The 19,606-nt window shown below is 39.2% G+C and overlaps 1 protein-coding gene across 1 annotated transcript in view; it reads left to right on the top strand.

Moving 5' to 3' along the window:
- Positions 1 to 18,704: 18,704 nt before the first annotated feature.
- Positions 18,705 to 19,606, top strand: part of DOK6 (docking protein 6) — a 491,683-nt gene continuing 490,781 nt past the window's right edge. Inside the window, exon 1 of the mRNA XM_037806228.1 lies at positions 18,705 to 18,882. Coding sequence (XP_037662156.1) covers positions 18,817 to 18,882 — 66 coding nt within the window. The 5' untranslated portion in view covers positions 18,705 to 18,816. The remainder of the gene's footprint in view (positions 18,883 to 19,606) is intronic.

The following is a 19,606-nucleotide window of genomic DNA, read 5'->3' as shown; positions in this document are numbered from 1 at the left end:
TATCTTTAACTCTAGTGCTCATGTTTTTTTCCCCATGAGAATATCTTACAAAGATAAAATTTGTGTGACAATAATAAAATGAAAAATTGTCAGAAATAATAGAGAGTTAAACATATTCCACTTTTTCATCAAAGTAGACAAATTATATACAAGTAGAGTATTAATACAATAATATATTTAATATAACTAAGATCAGTTTGCCACATATGCACTCACTGGAATATTTTGAACAATTAATCTTATTTTTCTGAAGAGAAAATATCAAATATTATTCAAAACTTAATTATATATGATTCATTCTCTATCAATGCAACAAAATTTTAAATTGATAGTAAAGTGTTATTTAGGGCTTACTTCATTTTTATTTTGGGTTTTCCTAAATAACTCTTGAACCAAACAAGAAATAAGAATTTCAATTCCTGACAGTTTAGTAAGTAATTACAATGAGAATGTCATGTAAAACATAACAGAGAATTTACTCAAAATTGATCCCTGAGGTAACCTTGAAGCTTTAAATGTCTTTATCACTTAAAAAGGCAAGAAATATATTAATGAAGCATCTAACTAAAAATGAAAAGTAAAAATAAAAAATCTAAAGAAGATATTTAGAAACATAAATGGGGGAAAATGGCTTCCTTTTCAAAATAAGGTGCATTAATGCATTGTCTCTCTCTTTTTCCTTCTAAAGATTCCATTAAAATGAAAGTAAAGAATATAGTTTAAAGTTATATAGCCACAGTAGTGAAGAGAGTGAAGGGGGACTTATCAGGAGATGTTATTTGTCCATCACCATCCATAATAAATAATGGATGGGAAAGAGCTGATAAATAAAACAGTGCAGAATAATGAATGAATAAAACAGGCTGCAGTGAGAAATGAACAATGAAGTTGGTGCATTGGGGGAGAAAGTGAACCTGCTTGGTACAGCCCAGGAGAGTCTCCAGAGCTCGTCAACAGAGCCGAGGTAGAGTGAAAATGAAACTGAGGACAGCAAATAATTGAAAAACTAGATAGGACAGTAGTCTCCTCACCCATCAACTAACCTATTCTATGGAGAGCTCTCCAGCAATCTCATTGTATCAGAGTAAAGAATCAGAGGGCACCTCTCTACAGACAGTGAACTAACTGATTGGGATGAAAAAGGACAATGAGTGTGAGTAAGCACGGCACTGAGTTATGCTCTCTCATTAGTGATGCTGCCAAGCTCTCTTCTTAAAGGCAAGCCCTGCTCACACAAGAGGAGCTGCCACCAAGTGTCACAAATTAGCTGAAAATTATCTGCAGCATGAAATAGGAACATCAAGATGAAACAGACAGACAAAAACAGAAAAGTAGAACCAGGTGAAACAGATAATCCAAAGAGTAGAGGAGGACTTTAAAAATATAAGGAACATCCCCAGAGAGTCAGGAAAATATTGCATCTAAAAGACCACACAGAATGCTATGAAGAAGGGGAAGGTCTATAAAATGAGATACTCCATGGCTGAAATAAAAGTAAAATCATTAAACAGTGGAATGGTTTAAAGTCAAGGAAGTATCCTCAGTTATAGAGCAAAAAGACAAAGCTATAAATGTTTGAAAAAGAGAAACAAGATTGAATTAAGAAATGTAAAAATAGGAATTAGAGAAAAACGCTAATGAAATAAAAGAAAAAATTACTCAGAGTTGTTGAGCGAGCCAGGTCTTCAAATTCAGGGTGCTCATAAAGTTCCTGGGGAGAAAGGTAGAAAAAAGATTTTGATTCCATTTTGCTTCATACTACATCAAGCTCATATTTCCTGGGGCAAATAGTTGACGAGTGCTCCAAAAGCAGCTGGGTGCAAGTAAGAGCTTGGACTCGTTAGAGTCCAAAAAGAGAGCTGGGTGATACTTGCTCCCTGAGGCCCGGATGCCTGACAAGCATCTCAGGAGCCAGACAGGAAAGCTTTGGGGCCTGGAAGGGCTTGGTCCACAGCGTCTGTTGACCTCCAGGGAGAAAGTCAATTTAGACCTTCCCTTCTGGCAATTGAGCAGCTCTTTCTGAACACAGAAGGACTAAAAGGCGGTCAAATGTGCAAATCATGAACTGAGACTTCCCTGCCTTGGATGCTGGAGACCACAGAGAGACCAGAAAACAAATAATCTTCTTCTGGGTATATTTGTATGGTAATAAAAGCCTGCCAGTTTCTGCATTTCTAGCCTACATAGAAAAGAGCACTTGGTTTTCTACAATAGAAAGATTCTCAGCATTTGGGATTTTCCTGCAGCCAGACAGGAGCCATTCAAATAAAGCAGGAGTGCCCAGAAGTCAGATCAGGCAAAGCAATCAGAACAAGTAACATGAAGTACAATTGATGGAAGGGACAGATGCATACAAATAAAATAATACCAAGACAACATGAGAAGATTCAAATGCCAATTCACAGAACTCAGACAAAAGACTTCAGAGAGCTATAAACATGATTTGCCATTTAAACATTTAGAAGATAAGTTAAAGGGAGCAAGATTACTCTTGATATATAAATTTATGGTATAAAAGATCAAGTGCAAGGAAAGTATCAGAGGGGAGAGCTAAAAAAATGAAGAGATGGGAAAAAGGAGTGGAAAGAAGTAAAGAACTGGAGTCTAAGTCCAGAATACATAAGAATTCCAGAAGGAGAAATAGGATAACATATGCGTTTCAAAAATTAAACAAATTGTAGAAATAATAATAAAATATTTACATGAAATTAGTAATAAAATAAAAGGGTTAAACAAGCTCTAGATCATCTAAATTAGGAAGACACATAAGGCACAGTCCTGGTATATTCCTGAAACATGAATGAAGGGAAAAATGTTCAAACTTCAAGGCAGAAAGTAAAATTATACACAAGTCAAAGTGGTATTATATTTCTTATAATGCAACACTGGTAAAATGAGGAATATGTAATAGCAACAAAGTGCAGAGATAAAGAACTGGAACCCAAGAAGCTATAGTATAATCAACAAGTTATCCTTTACTTGCTAAGGAGAAAGAAAAATGTGGGGGAAATGCAAGAATTGAGAAAGTTTATCAGTCACACACTCACTTTGAGAAAAGTATTTAAGAACAAGACTCTATCCAAAAACAGAGACCAGAGAAATGCCCAGTTATGGAGAAGATAAAAATGAGAGAAAAACTGTTGAGCACCTTAATTTTATATATATAAAAAACAAAAATGTGGATAATTCTCAAGGAATATGTTATATGTTAACAAAGGATCTAATTGTTAAACAATTTTAATAAATATTTAAATATTCAACTCTCTGAGGAAAAAAAAAACTCAGAGTAGGAGGGGAAAGAGATAAGAGAAATGAAATCATTATAAATATCTAATGGTAGTAAAAAAAGGGGGGGAAGGAAGGTGGAAGTCAAACTCTTCCAATGTTCTCAATTTATTGGGACAAAAAGGAAAAAAAATAGCATATCATTTTGGGAGAAATGGTGGTTTTAATTGGGAGAACTAAATGGTACATTCTTTTCAGTAGATCAATCATATACTTCTACCTAAGAGACAAGGAAACCTAAGGTATTCATTAGTGTAATGGAAAATTATGTTAGAACTTGTAAATTAACAGTGGAAATGGAATAAACTAATACAGGTCAAAGCAGGAAAAAATTGGAAGGTAAATAGAGAAAATATAATAAATAATAAAAAGTAAAATAAAAGGAATAAAATCCAGTATATCTGTTATCATGGTAAGTGTGAATTAAATGAATTATCAAGTCAAAGGATGTCAAATTCAATGCAAAACTCTTCTATGTGCTGCTTAAAAGAAACACACTTAAATAAATTAAAAGAATGAAAATAAAAGATTTGGAAAAGAGTCCCTTAGCAAATAGAAGCAATAGAAGAGCAGTAATATCAATATTTAATAGGTATATTTAATAGGTATATTTAAGGTTGAGATCACTGAAAAGTGTAAAGACCATTATGTGATTTTAAAAGGAATAACATATGATGAAGCTATAATATTCATAAACTTGAATGTGATGAACAAAGAAGCTAAATACATAAAACAAAACCTATTAGATATGAAAAAAAAACAAAAAAAATTATAAGTAAAGAAATTAACACAACTTTCTTAGAATCAGACCGTCAAACAAAATACAAGAGAAATAATCAATTACATAGAATTGAACACTAAATCTTTACCCCCAAAATAGAGAATGGCTGTTTCTCTCTGTGGGTCTTTGAAACTTTTAAAAAATCAGTCATGTACTTGCCACATATAAAAACCTTAATGTGGGTGTAAATATAGAAATTTTATTGACTATATTTTCTCATTATAGCTAATAAATTTAGATGTAAATTTATAAATTAAGTTACCAAAGGTAAAATTAGAGTAAAAGCACATCTCTAGAAAGAATTAAAGGAAGAATCTTTAATACAAATACATATGAAAAGACATATAAGCTGAATTTTGAAAAAAAAATTAGACCCTGGGTACTGACAAAATTAGAGATGTCCATCAAAAGAAGAATAGATAAACACATTGTGGTATATCCTTACAATGGAAAATTATCCAACAAAAATAAAAAATATAACTAATACTCCTTGCTAAAAATTTGGCAGATATCAAAAATCTTGGGTTGAGTGAAATGAGGCAGACAAAAAGGAAAATATTCTGTTTTATTTCACTTTTATTATTCTCAAGAAAGACATACAATAATTTCCTTTTAAACAGGAGGACAGAATGATTAATTAACTAGATAAGGACTTGAGGGAACTTTTTGGAGTATTGGAAATGTCTTTTCCCTTGGTCTTGGGATTGGTTACATTGATGTATACATTTGTGAAATTTCATCAAGTGCACACTTAAGTGTATTTTACTGTGCATAGATAATAAAAGTATAAAGTGTGCACCTACTGAAAAAGAAAAAAAAGTTAATTGAGGCATATCATAATCATGAAAGGGTCAATGCAACAGGAAGATAATGAAATCCTAAGTTTCTCTGAATTCTATAACATAGATTTAAAATATTTAAAGCACAAATTAATAAAATTAACTTTAAGATTAGATAGTTCTGTATTCATGGATGAGATTTTGACACATCTCCTTTGATAGCTGTTTAGAATAAGCAGGCAAAATACCATAGGAAGACCAGAACAACATAATTAACAAATGTTGTTCTAATAGATGTTTATAGAATACAGCCCATGATAAAGGCAGACTGTTGGTATCTAGGAGATACCATGTATCTTCTAGAATAGTTACCAAAATTGACTATACACTACAGTAAATAAACCTCAACAAAACTCAATGGCATGACATCATTCACAGTATATTCTCTGACCATATTGAATCTAATAATTAGAAAAATTTAGAAAATACCCATTTCCTAGTCAATAAATAATACATTTATTTGTAATCCATGGTTCAAGGATACATGGTTCACAGATCAAACATGAACCAGAAAATATTTAACTGACCAATAATAAAGATATCTAAATTTGTGACAGCATTTTGAGGGAAATCAGAGTTATTAAATGCATATATCAGAAAAGAAAACAGACTGGGATTCCAATCCTCCATCACATGAAGCAGTAAAAGTAGAGCAAATCATACCTTAACAAAGTAGATAATAGAAATTAATACACATAATAGAAATCAGTGTATACTGAGTCATTGATTCAATTAAAATTATAATTTTCTGCAGCTAGGAAATGAAAGAAGAGAAAAATCCATTTGACATCAATCCCAGAAACATGCTGTTTTGTCATAGTTGTTATTGTTTGCTATCAGCATAAGGGTTGTGAAATTATAATTGTGGAGAAGGAAAGGTAGTCATAGCATCCTATTATACTGCAATGCCATAATACAGCTAATACTATCACATGATTTTTCTACTTTAAGCATCAACCAAAAGAAAAAACATTCAAGATTTAATTTTGATTATAGAAAATTAATGTTATTAATTGCAAGGAATAGTAAAGTTATGGTTGACTAAGGTTGGAGGTAAGAGGCTATGGAGACTAGAGCTGGAAGGAATGGCGGTAGCATTCATACATTCATCACAAAAAGGGAGTCAATGACGTGAAATTATAATATAGAAATACATAAACATTTAAAAGAATGAAAGAAGTAGTAATATTTGAAGGAGGGAGGAAAGAGGGGTTAGCTGTGGGGTGTAATTGAGCAAATATCATTTATCTTTGAAGAAAATCACTGCCAGAAAAACCCTAAAGTTAAGTGTAGTTGTTTCCTAGATGCTAAGACAAATACCATACATGAACTGGCTTAACAACAGGAATTTATTGTCTCATGGTTTCAGAGACTAGAAAGCTTGCTTCCTCTTGGGGTTTGTATCTTCTGGCCGCTGGCAATCTTTGGGTTCCTTGGCTTTTCTGTCAACTGGCAATCAGTACACAGAGCGATGTCTGCTTTCTCTTCTAGGTTACTTGACTTCCAGCCTCCACCGCTCCCTATGGCTTCTCTCTCTCTGTGGCCCTCCCTGTGAGGCCTCCACAATAGGATTAAGACAGATCTTGATTCAGTTGGCCACACCTTAACTGAAATAACCTCTACAAAATGTCCTTTTTACAGTGGGTTTACACTCACAGGAATAGATTAAGATTAAGAGCATGTTTTTCTGGGGCACATAACTCCAGGCTAACACATTAAGAAACCAATAAAGAGTAATACAGGCATATTATTTAACATTGTGAGTAGCCATTAAAATAATCAAAAATACAAAATTTTAAATGTGAGTGGCTGTAGGAAGTAGCAAGCTCTTGATTTTATAAAATCTTCTGCACTTTTTTTTTTTTTGGCTGTATGTGTATGTTGAAGATAAACCAAAAATAAAGGCAATTAATTACTAAAAACAAGAGGTAATTACGCAGAAAGAAATAGGCCTACATCTGGTAAATATAATCAAAAGAAAGAAAGAAAAACTGGAATATGAAACATTAGAAACAAGAAAGGAGTTACAAATATATCAAAGAGATTTTTTTAAAGCTCTAAATATAACATGAAATATTCATTTTAAAAATCATGAAAAAAATTTGTGATTTGATATTAGATAATTCACAAAATTGGTGTGCTGGTTTGGATATATTATGTCCCCCACAAAGCCATATTCTTTAATGCAATCTTGTGGGGGCAGATTATCAATCTTTTTTATGACGGTGTGACCTCTTGATTAGATTATTTCCATGGAGGTGTGGCCCCGCCCATCCAAAGTGGGTATTGATTAGTTCACTGGAGTATATAAGAGCCAACACAGAGCCAGAAGCTTGCTGATTCTTGGAGACGCTTGGAGATGCAGACAGAAGGATGTCTGGAGATGCTTAGAAATGAAGCCCAGAGTTTGCCCTGGAGAAACTAAGAGATACAGAATGCTAGAGACTTTTTGGAGAAAGCCATTTTGAAATGCAACCCAGGAGCAAAGGGAGAACACATGGCAGCCTCGTGGCTCTCCAGCTAACAGAGGTGTTCTGGAGGGCATTGGCCATTCTGCAGTGAAGATATCCTCTTGTTGATGCCTTAGTTTGGACACTTCTGTGGCCTTAGAACTCTAAATTTGTACCTAAATAAATCCCCTGTAGAAAAGCCAATCCATTTCTGGTATTTTGCATAATGGAAGCATTAGCAAACTGGAACAATTGGGGCATGATTTAAAGTGATAAACGAATTAGATTCTTAAAAAGAAGGGTCCAAAAATGTTATCAAATTTCTATGTACCAGATCATGTTTATGTTTAAAATGTTTCAGAACATAGAAAGAGGAATAAAACTTGCTATCTTCTATTTTCTTGATAAGAAACATAGGACACACACACAATTTATCAATCAATCACACTCATCATAGGAAAGGTATTACTCCATTAAATTGGGCACCTTATTAAATAAATTCTAAAGCATGAACAAATACGCTATATATTAGGAAACCAAAGATGGGTCTATCCTCATAAATACACTGATATTTTTTATATTCTTAAGATAGAAATTATATTTTAAAACCTTGATAAATGCTGAAGGTAAATTTAGTAAAATTTAGTGAGCATTTTTATTAAAAAGCACTTCATAAACTAAGTATAAGAATTATTTTTATCTTAATCAATTGTCACACATTAATTATTAGTCTCTCCCCAAATTCTATTTAGATCAGAAATATGTCTAGGTAACTGCTATAGCTTCTGTTGTTGAACATTGTTCAAGAAGTTATATCTATTGCAATAAAATAACAAAAACAAAACTGTAAAAATATTAAAAAGGGATCAAATTATTTTTATCGGAAGAAGAAATAAAACAGAACCAAGTTGAAAAGATCTGTAAATAATAACAGCTTTCAAGGAAGTTTCTATGACAGCATCCATTATTAAAATTTAATCAAGGAAATAACATTGTGGCATTAAAAAACAAAAACAAAAGCAAAAATGCAGGAAAAACAATTAATTTAAACATGATTATATGAAGAAAACTTCAAAACTTTATGAAGAAACATGCCTTTTGGAAAGAGGAAGTGATGCCATGATTCTGCATGGGAAAATTCAATATTTTAAAGATGTCAAGTTACTCAAATTTTGCTGAAAAAAATCCCATAATTCCAAGCAAATGCAGTGGGAATTGTGGGGTGATACTTATAGAACAGCATTTCTGCAGGACAAATTTTGAAATAAAAAAAAATAATGTGTACATTGGAGACAGGAATGTATTGGTCTTGCACTTCCAGATGTTAATCCACATTATAATGACACAAGGACTAAAATTTTGTGGTTCTATAATAAATATAAACTATTCCATTCAACTGAATAGAAGGTACAAAATCAGAAGTGGACGTATATAAATAAATACAAAGGGAATAATACCTCAAAGAGAATGATTTTCAGATTGGCCAGCAAAGCAAAATTCAATTCTATGCTTGGGTAAATAATAGTTTATTGTGTGGAGCGAGCTGCTACAATGGTGCATAATGGGAATACAGGTTCTGGCACAAGAGAAACTTTCAGCAAATGATCCCTTTACTACTTGTACAGTATAAAGGGTCTGGGAAGGGCCAATTATCTCTTTGTCACTAACACAGCACAGCATCCAAAGAGCAGGGGAAGAAGTCCCCACAGGGCCAGTCTTCCAGGGTGGCTGAAAACTGCCCCAAGTGGGGGTGGAGAGATGGCACCTGGGCATGCCCCACTTTCTGTGGGGGAGATCAGTCTGTCCAGAGCGTAGTTTTTATCTACCTTGTGGGGAGGGACCCTGCCTCTGGGGATTCCTGTTCTGATAGGCTTCTAGGGCTGCTTGTTCCCAGTTTCAGGTTTAAGATTGGCCGGGCCTTTTCATTAGACTTAACGTGTCTCCCCCAGGTTGTGAATGAATGGCACGTGATAGAAAGGGGGGTGGGGGGAGTGGAAGGCTGGTTGGCTGCTTAGCCTGTGACTGTGACTTTCCCAGAGGAGGAGGTGGGGGAGGGGGAGGGCTGGGTGATGGCCTCCAACAGGTGTCTGTGATTCCCCAACAATTCGCACATGGCCACACCCACTCATTCGCATATGGTCTGTGGTTGCTTTTATTTTACAGCAGCAGAGTGAAATAGCTGGGACAGCTATGGTATGGCCTGCACCAAAAATATTTACTCTCCGGACTTATAGAAAAAGTTTGCCAACCTCTGCTTGGAAACACAAGACACATCTAACACAAACTGAAATTCTAAAGTCAAAACGTTAAAGAACAATGACCCATCAGGCAAAGGCAATTGAAAAGGAAACAGGAGTCACGATACTGCTGTCTGACACTGCAGAATTCAGACCAAAAAGCTGTGAGAGATAAAGAATGATACTTTATATTTCTACCAGCGTTCTGCAAGACAATCACGTCTTACAAGAAAGTACTGGTGACTCTTTTCTCAATTCTCATAAGGATGGTACATAGCTAGAAGATAAGTTCACTCAATAAATAAAATAGATGCCTTAAGGCATTAGGGATGGATTCCCTCTGGAACCCAGGTTGAGAAGGGTTGCTTTGAGAACATGTTTTATAAAACAGAAACTGCAGGAAATGAAAAGAGAAATAGAGAAAGAAGCTAATAAGCTGCTTTGATATAACTTCCAATCTATAACAGATCAAAATAGGAAACAAATTCAGAAAGATTTTGGAAGACAAAATATAATATAGAACTTAAGAAGGTATATCAAATTATGAATCTTGATAATAGAGTACATTCTTTACAAGAGCAATGGATAATTCACAAAATTTGACGATATCTTAGGCCACTAAAAGCTTAAAAGAAATTAACATTTATGAAAAATATAAACAGCATTCTCAGGCCAGCAATAAAACTAGAAGTCAATAAGAAAACCAAACTGAACTAAAAGGCCTTTCTACTTTAAAGAACTCTTACATCAAAGAGTTTCAAAAGCCATTTGGTTACAAAAAAACAAGTTTACAAAAAGCAAGGGTTATAAGAGCAAGTTGCACAATTTCTTGAAAATAAAAATTTAAAGCAGGACATAATACATGAGGTATAGCTAAAGCAATTATCACAGGAAATTTTATTATATTAATTATCTATATCAATAAAAATGAAAACATAAGTATTGAAATAAATAAAGGAAAGGAAAGGAAAAAGAAAAGCAAAATTAAACTGAATGAAGAAATTAGTAAATATATTTACTAAGAAGACACTTGGCCATATTCTATATATATCCTAACAACATTCCATAGACAGAAATTGAAGAATGTATTCCAAATTTCATGAAATACTTATAAACTTAGCTTAAAGACAGCAACCTTTTTGCTAAAATGAGGAATAAGATGGTAATGTCTAACATCACCACTGTTAATACTGAATTTGAAATAGTAGCCAGTATAATTAGATAACAGAAAACTATTAGAGGCATATGAATTGGAATACATGAGTTAAAATACCTTTACCTTTATTTATAACTGTCTGACTGCAAATTTCAGAAAAGTACAGATAAATAGAAAAGGATAGAAAATCAAGAAAGATCTAGCTGTACATTTTCTGTAATAAAGTTGCCATCACAAATCTGTGGGATAAAGGATTTTTCAATACAGGATGTTGGCAACATTGTATCCATGTATAGCCAAATAGAAGAAGATCCATTTCTCACACCAAACACCAAGATAAGTCCCAAATGGAAGATATATCTCAATGTAAAAACAACAAGTATCAAGAGAAAACAACACAGGTACATTTCTTTATAACCTGGGGGAGGTGAAAACCTTCCTAACTATGAGTGATTGGTTGGATTCTTGTTCAAAATATATGCTGCTACTCCTTGTAGGATGATTGTGCTCTCCTGTGGGAAGATGCATCCCCGGATTAGTTTTGCTCTCAGGGATGGTCTCTCTTTGTGCTACGTCCCCCTTCATGGCCTCAGGATGGCCATGGTGATGTTTGTCACTTGAAGCTTTAATGGCCACCAGCAGCTTCGCCGTGGTCTTTTCCGCCTCTGTCTGGAGACTGATAATGTCTCCGATGGAAACTGCCCCAAAAGCCGAAGTCCCACAGAGTAGGCGACTTGGGACAGACACGCAGCACAGCCACGGTGGACAACTCCCATGAGGAGGAAGAGATAAGTCTGTGTGTTGTAAAGCACCGAAAATTCTTAAGGCATTTCTTACCACAGCATAACTGAGCCCATTCTGGTGGGTGGAGGCAAACAACTGTGCCTACAACAACACTAGAGCAAAAAGGAAACAAACAAAAACACTCAAGTGAAGCACTGGCTTTAGGACACTGAAGTGGCAGCAAAGAAATCGGTATTTGAAATTGGATACTTTAGACTCACAAATGAAAGAGAAAAGGAGGGATTTGGGGACTTGCAGGGGTTAAGGAATTAAAGGACAACACACCTAAGAAAGAATTTTAGGTGTGGCTGTTGGCACAGGAAGGTAACTGGAATGAAATGGATAAGAAGCCAATTAAGTTTTTGACAGAATTGTGCTGCCACAGAAGCCACCCTATGAACTATAAATGATGTGACCTTTTGAGCCTTAAAACAATTCTGGGGCCACCGAGATTCTGCAGGCAGGAAAGTTGTTCTGCTTCCAAGAGGGCAAATTCTACAGTTCTTCAAGGTATGGCCTAGAGGCTAAGGAAAATGAAGCACCTCCCAGGAAGTTGAGATGAAGATCGTGAAAGGAAAATGGACAAGGAAGAAACTCCAGGCAGTAGAACTGCAGCCTGAGGCAGTAACGTATTCAACCCCTGGGTAGGCAGCACGGATAGTATACCCCACTGGATTTCAGAATCGTCTGTTGCTTTTATTCTGCTTTCCAAATGGAGTGTTTATCCTGTCCTCGCTTAATCTTTGTGTACTGGGTGTGTAAGGGACACCCACACACAAGTAGACAACTTGTACTTTTAGTTGCCAATTCTCTGGAGCAAGAGAAGCAATGTGCAGCCCTAATGTAAAATTTATCATTATATCTTGTGTTTTGAGTTTAATCAGTGCGTGGGATAATACCTTCAGACAGCACCCCTTAAGAGAGGGTATGTTCATTTTGCATATGGAAGGAAGAAGGGGTAGATCCAAGAGAGAGCCAGGGAAGACATGCACAGTCTTTTTACAACCTAATCTTGGAAGTGACATCGCATCACTTCTGCTATATTATATTTGTTAGAAATGATTAAATAATCCCAGCCGACAATCCAGGAGAGGGTCTTTGGGGACTATATTAGAAGCTGCCTACTACAGTCTTCCCTCTGGCTCCACAAGCTTCATACCCTCCCACACTCAAAATATACTCACCTATTCCCAAAGCTCCTCAAATTCTCATTCTGTTGCAGGACAAGCTCAAAGTGCAGAATCTTGTTATATACAATTGGACCTGGGGTAAATGAGGGCATTCAAATGTAACTCCTCGGGTACAGTTCTTCAATCTGTAGACCTTTGAAACTAGAGTCAAGTAATCTGCCTCCCAGCCTCCCAAAGTGCCACATAGGGACAGTGCATGCTACCATCCCTCTATGCATTCCTGTTTAAAAAGTGGGAAAATGGAAGACACAAAGAAACATCGATCTATAACCATGTTCTAGTTTGCTAATGCTGTGGAATGCAAAACACCAGAGATGGATTGGCTTTTATAAAAAGGGGTTTATTTGGCTACACAGTTACAGTCTTAAGGCCATAAAGTGTCCAAGGTAACACATCAGCAATCGGGTACCTTCACTGGAGGATGGCCAATGGTGTCTGGAAAACCTCTGTTAGCTGGGAAGGCACATGGCTGGCGTCTGCTCCAAAGTTCTGGTTTCAAAATGGCTTTCTCCCAGGACATTCCTCTCTAGCAAGCTTGCTCCTCTTCAAACCATCACTCACAGCTGCACTGAGTTCCTTCTCTTTGAGTCAGCTCATTTATATGGCTCCACTGATCAAGGCCCACCCTGAATGGGCGGGGCCACGCCTCCATGGGAACATCTCATCAGAGTCATCACCCACAGCTGGGTGGGGCACATTCCAAGCAAATCTAATCAGCGCCAAAACATCTGCCCCACAAGACTTCATCAAAGATAATGGCATTTGGGGGACACGATACATTCAAACTGGCACAAACCATAACCTTCTGAAATCCTGATGAGAAGATGCTAGAAGCTCCTGGATTAATTCCCAAGGGATATTCCCCAAAGGTTCTTGGCTCTTTTTTTTCTCTTTCTGAGACATCTTTCCTTTTTTCATGAGAGGTATCTTGTTTTTGCATCTGGGCGATTTTCTCCACCTGCTTAGAACATGGGGGTCCAAGTGCTGCTCCTCATTCTGTATTTTCTGCTGGCAGTGTCTCTACACGAATAACTCCTTAAAGAAACGTGTGGGTTTCCTGTGAATTTTTTTTACTCTTATTAGATCCAGAGCACTGCCACGAAAATTGTGGGTGAAGACAAAGCTGAGAATGTAGCTGTAAAATCTTTGATCTTTCTGAACCCTTAAAAAAAATATTTTAGAGTCCCACACTTTAGTTTATCTTTAGCCTTACATTTTCACAGCAGTGCCCTGGATTGTATCTTTGTTTAGAAGTCATTTCTTAATTTTAGCACTTCTTTTTTTTCCTGTCTGGAGAGGCTGAAAACTTTCAAAATCAACAATTCCTGGCTCCTTTTTGTCTAATAGTCCTTCCCTCAATTTCTCTCTCTCCTTCACATTTTCTAATCAACAAGAAAAAAAAAAAAAAAACAGGCTGCACTGTCCACACTTTGGAAATCTTACCTAGAGCATGCAGTTTATTACAATATTATTATTATTATACAATTATTAGAATATGTTTTCCAATTCTCATGCACCTGCAGGCAACATGCCAACCTACCCACCACTACATAATCAGTGTATTCCTTCCTCCAATTTCCAATAGAATTTTCCTCCTTTTCTTGTGTGATCTCACTCAGGGGCTACTATTTGACAAACTGTGTTCAAGATACTCTAAGCTTTCACTAACGCCCTTCTCAAGGCCCACCAATGGTTTCCAAAGCCACTCCCACATTTTAGGTTTTTGTTAAGGTAGCACCCCACTTTTAGGTCCCAAATCTGTTTCAGTTCTCCATTTCTGCATAACAAATTATCCGAAAGTTAGCAGATAGAAATAACAAGCATTTATTATTCTACGATTTCTGTGGTTTGGGAATCTAGAAGCAGCTTAGCTGTGTGTTGTGTCTCAAGGTCCCTCTCAAAGTTTGACCTTAGTGCAGCCATCAAAAGGCTTGAGGGGGAAGATGTGTTTCTGAGTTTCCCTGGTGCCCATTCATAAGCCACAGAAGACCCACTTTCAGGCTTCCTTACGTGGGCCTCTCCACCGACAGTCTCACATCAGTGGCTTCCCCCAGAGCAGGCAACCCCACAGAGATCACCCGAGATGAAGCCACAGTCTTTTTATACCCGAATCAAGGAAGGACTCTGTCACGTCTGCCACATAACATTCATTAGAAGTTGATCGGTAAGGACAGATTTCACAGGGCCTAATACTAAGAGGCAGGGATCTTCAGGGCCCAGTTTAGAGCTGTCTGCCACGGTAATGAAAAGCGTGGAGTGCCTACTATTTTTGCCTGAGAAAGAGAAATAGCACACGTTTGTCTTTCCTTATAGTTTCAAAAAGAAACAACAGACATATAAACCAAAAACTAATAAAAATGCTTTTCTATAAAGAGAGGTATAAACAGAAGAAGGGAAGGAGATTGGAATTATATTCTTTTAGAATGTGCCTTATTTTATAAGTTTGACTTTGGAAACATGTAAATATTTCACATATTTAAAACCTCTAAAGAAAAGAAGCAGTCTTTAAATACAGAATCTGTCCACATTAACATGACTTTGAAATATCAGCAAAAAAACAGATTTTTCTCTTTTTTAAATATACTTCTAAAATAAAAGCATTTCCTTGCTTTATAACAGAAAAGCTTAGAACCATTAGCAGAAAGCAGACCTACTAACCAGATTTTGGTAACTAAGTTTCATTTCCCATTAAAAGGAACAAAGCTTCCTTGGAGAAATCGCAGAGTCCACGTCTGGCATTGGAAATGTACAAGAGGAGCCCAGGATATCTTGTGAGTGATCACGATGATGTTATTAAGCCTGGAGGGACATGATAAAAACACAAAACTGTCCATTTGAGACAGCTCCTACTAAGCAAAGAGAGGACAATTTGAATACCAAAATAATAATCACTGTGTTGAATTAAAATGCATCAAATATACAAAAATCTATTTCTGATAATGAGATTCCAAAGGGACCAGTGTTTCCCTTGAGTTTGCTAAGACTCATTCACTATTTCTGGAAAATGAGTAATAAAGGTTAAGAATCAACCACATATCCTATCTTTCTGGTAAGTAATCTCTTTCAGGGCAATCAGCTTGTGAGGGAAAGTTTTGAGTTTTTTGGTAACAGCTCATAAATTCAGGAAGAAGGTTAAATTAGAATACGACAACTTTGCTACCCATAATGAAAGAATGCATTTCAACGTTGATCACTGGCAGCTGCAAAATCATTAGGTGAAAGATTGATGGAGAATTTTATAATGGATGGTTCAGATGGGCAGCACTTGAATACTCTAATCAGTGGGACATCCGGACTTGTTCCTTTGGATATTATGCAGTAAGATATACACAGCAACTCCTTTGAATTTTCCTTGAAGAAAGGAGGAGGGAAGCCAAGAGGGGAGAGAGGGAGAGGGGATGAAGATAATCAAAGTTCTAAGTCAGTACTAGTTAACAGGAAATTTGGGGCTTAGGTGAGTACATTAAATGATTGCCCTCAAGAAGATACAATCAACCAAATCCAGAATTGGGAAAATTGACATGACAAATAACCTTCTGTTTCTAAACAACATAAGAAAGAGGGAGAAGTGGAAGAGGAAGGAAGGAAGGAGAGAAGGAAGGAAGGAAGGAAAGAAGGAAGGAAAGGAAAAGGAAGGAAAGAAAGAAAGGGGAGTGAGGAGGGAAGGTGGAGAGAAAAGAAAAGAAAATATAGGTGAATATTTAAATCGTATGAACAAATGTACACTCAGTTGTATATAATCCTTAAAAGCCACAGGTACCTACCATACTAGATTGTTATGTCATCTCTAAGATTCCTGGGGAGGCAAAAACAACTCCCTGCCTTGAAGACCTTGTAATTGACTTCTGGAAACAGATTATTATATATAAGAGGGTGGAAGTGAGTGGTCATGAAAATTATTGTAGACCCAAAGCTAGTCTTTAAACCATTTCTCTGCAACTGAACATCTCTGAACCTCAGTTTCCACATCTATTTATTAAATGGCAGGTGGTTGCAAAGAGGATAGAATGAAATGATATAGCTAAAGCATTCTGCAAATCTGAAAGTCTTCATATTGAAAAGAAAGAAATAATAGCCATGTAGTATTTGAAAAAGTAGTGGATCAGACAACAAGTGCCAGGCATTTAGAGGAGGGGACTCCCATCCGGTTACTAGAGGGTTCATGCAAGTTTCCTGGGAAGATGAGATCTTGCTCTTATTCTCGAGTGAGGCTCCAAAGGGCTTTCTCGTGTTATTCTAAGTATGTGTTCTTTGCATGGTTGGTGGTCCAAAAGAGTCTTTGCTACATAAATGAACGAATTGGAAGAGTGTGCTGTTAAGACAAGTTAGAGATTCCATTGTGTGGTGTTTTTGTTGTTGTTGTTGTTGTTTGACCAGTCCTCATTTCCAATGCTCTCTCCCTTTTTTTAATGCATTTTTTATTGTGAAGTTTAACAAATACATATAACAGTGATAACTTTCAAGGTATGATTTAACAGGTAAAGAGCAAATTTCAAAGAATGTCATGGCTCATAGTTCCACAACTTCAGCTATTGTGTTTTATGGGCTCTAGAAGGAGACTCTTGCTAATGATGGGACAAAAATAATCACTGGGGATGCCCATTTGTTTGGGGTGAGGCGACACGCTGTGTCCTTCAAAGGTTTATATTTTTCTGCCCCTGAACAAGCTCAGTTTCCTTTGGCTCTTAATATTATAATGTTCCCAATATATATAGCTAAAAATTTTTCGTTGAGAACATGGAGAAAATACTGTTTGCTGTAATAAGCAGAAAAGAATGAACTTTTGAACTTTTATTAAATATAAACTTCATAAATAAGGGAGTCACTTATAAAATCTTCAATTTCTATATATTTTTTTGGTTCACTAGAAACATCCTCAGCTATTAAGCACTTAATGTTCTTCTCTCAGCAAAAACCCACAGATTATTGCCTCCAAGCCCAAATTCGGTGCTCCCTATAGTTCTTTGAATTCTACAAAAACTGACATATTTAAAAGTCACATTTCTTTGAAAAGAGAAACGCCTACTTTTAAATGCCAGGCTTTCCTACAGTAAGGGAGTTAAGTTCCTCACCCTTTGTTTTGGCAAGTTGAACATTTCAAAAATCATTTGCGTCAACCGCTCATAGTTATGGTCTCCCTTTTCCCGAGAAGATGAAAAGCCACCAGCCACTTCTGGTGCTAGTAACAAAAACGCACGCATGCATCGCTGAACTCGCCGCGTCTTCAGGGGAGAACCCCGAGGCAGCAGCGGGATTAGAACACGCGCACGCTGGGTCTCTTTGTGTGCTCCGGGAAGGGCTGGGCGTCGCTTCGCAGCTCCTAACGGGGCAAAGCCCTGGCCCGGCAGCGTGGGCTTAGGCATACAAACGCCTGGCACTGCCGGCCCCTGAAATGAGCCATTGTCTCCCTCGCGGGGGTCTTCTCGGTTGGAAACACCCCTACCCCCTGCCCCTCGTGTCCAGTTTGGGAATGGAGATCAGGGGCCCCGCAATGAGGAGCGCGGTCTCCTTCGGAATCCGGGAAGGGCGCACCGGGGGGGGGGGGGCGCCGCCTGGGAGGGGTCCCCGGGGCGGGCGAGGGCCGGCGCGGGGCGCGCCCGCCGCAGCCGGAGCCTCGCGGAGCGTCCCCCTCGCCTCCCGCGGCCCAGCCGCCCCGCGGGCCCGGGGGAGGGAGCGGGGCCGGCGGCTGGGCCCGCCCCCGCGCCTCCTCCCCCTGCGCCGGGGAGCCGCGATGGTGCGCTCCGGCCAGCTGTGCGCCGCCGAGTGAGGCGCCAGCCCGTGGGTGCTGCCGGGGGCGGCGGCGCGGAGGGGGCGCCCGCAGCTGGCGGCGGCGCGGGCCGCGGCGCTCGGCCCCCGGCGCGGGCGAAGGTTGAGGACCGGCGCGCCGAGGGCGGGCGCTTCTCGCGGCGCCGGGCCGCTTCCCCGTCCGCGGCGGCCCTGCCACCCGCGTCCCCGCCCGGCGGCGGCTCGGCAGCAGCGGGCGGCGGCGCGGCGGCTGGCTGGATGCGAGCCCTGCTTCCCCGGCCGGGCGGCGGACGGCGGCTCTCGACGCGGGGAAGGCGACCCCGGCGCGGCCGAGCCCGGACGCGCTGGCCATGGCCTCCAACTTTAACGACATAGTCAAGCAGGGCTACGTGAAAATCCGCAGCAGGAAGCTGGGGGTGAGTGGCTCGCGCGGCTTGCTCCGGCTCTGCGCTCCCCCGGCGAGGCTGGCTGCTGGGGGCTGGGGGGTGGGGGGAGGGTGGGGAGGTGACCCGCGTGGGGAGCCGGGCACAGGGGGACCCGGTCCTCCCGCCGACCGCCCGCTTGTTGCTCGGCGGGACTGGGGGCGCCGGGCATGCCTCGGGGGGCTCTGCGGACGGGGCTGGGCTCCGGGAGCGCCTTGGTCCCCATCGTCGCGTGCGCTCTGCTGGTTTGGACCCAGACAGGGCAGTCGGGGAAACGAAGGGGATTGTCAGTCTCAGCGATGAAGGTGCCCGGGAGGGGATTTATGAACCTGCCATCGACAATGGTTTGGTCTCAAAAGTGTGCGCCTTTCAGGCAGACATTCTCTGTGTACAGGAGATGGACGGACGCGTGTGTGTTGAGAATTACCGTTTCCTGGTCCCTGATTTCCAAGCCCATTTGGAAATTCTCTTTTGATGCCCTGTTAGCGTCTCGCATCCCTGCCGGCGACAGCGAGAGAGTATGATGCGCCCTTACCAGTTGCCCGCTCGCAGGTCCCCTCGCCCTGTGTCTGTCCCCGGCCTGGGTGCGTGCGCCCTTGTGCCGGCAGGTGTGTGCTCACGCACCCGCCCGCTGACCCGGGAGAGCGCGCGGCGGCAAAGTTTATGGACCCCTTTTCCTAGTTTCTTCTTGAGGGATGCTCTGCCCGGTGTAGGAGAG

The sequence above is a fragment of the Choloepus didactylus genome, chromosome 16 (assembly GCF_015220235.1).
Source record: "Choloepus didactylus isolate mChoDid1 chromosome 16, mChoDid1.pri, whole genome shotgun sequence".
NCBI lineage: Eukaryota > Metazoa > Chordata > Mammalia > Pilosa > Megalonychidae > Choloepus > Choloepus didactylus.
The sequence above is the reverse complement of the archived record's forward strand: the minus strand, read 5'-3'. Positions and strand labels throughout refer to the sequence as shown.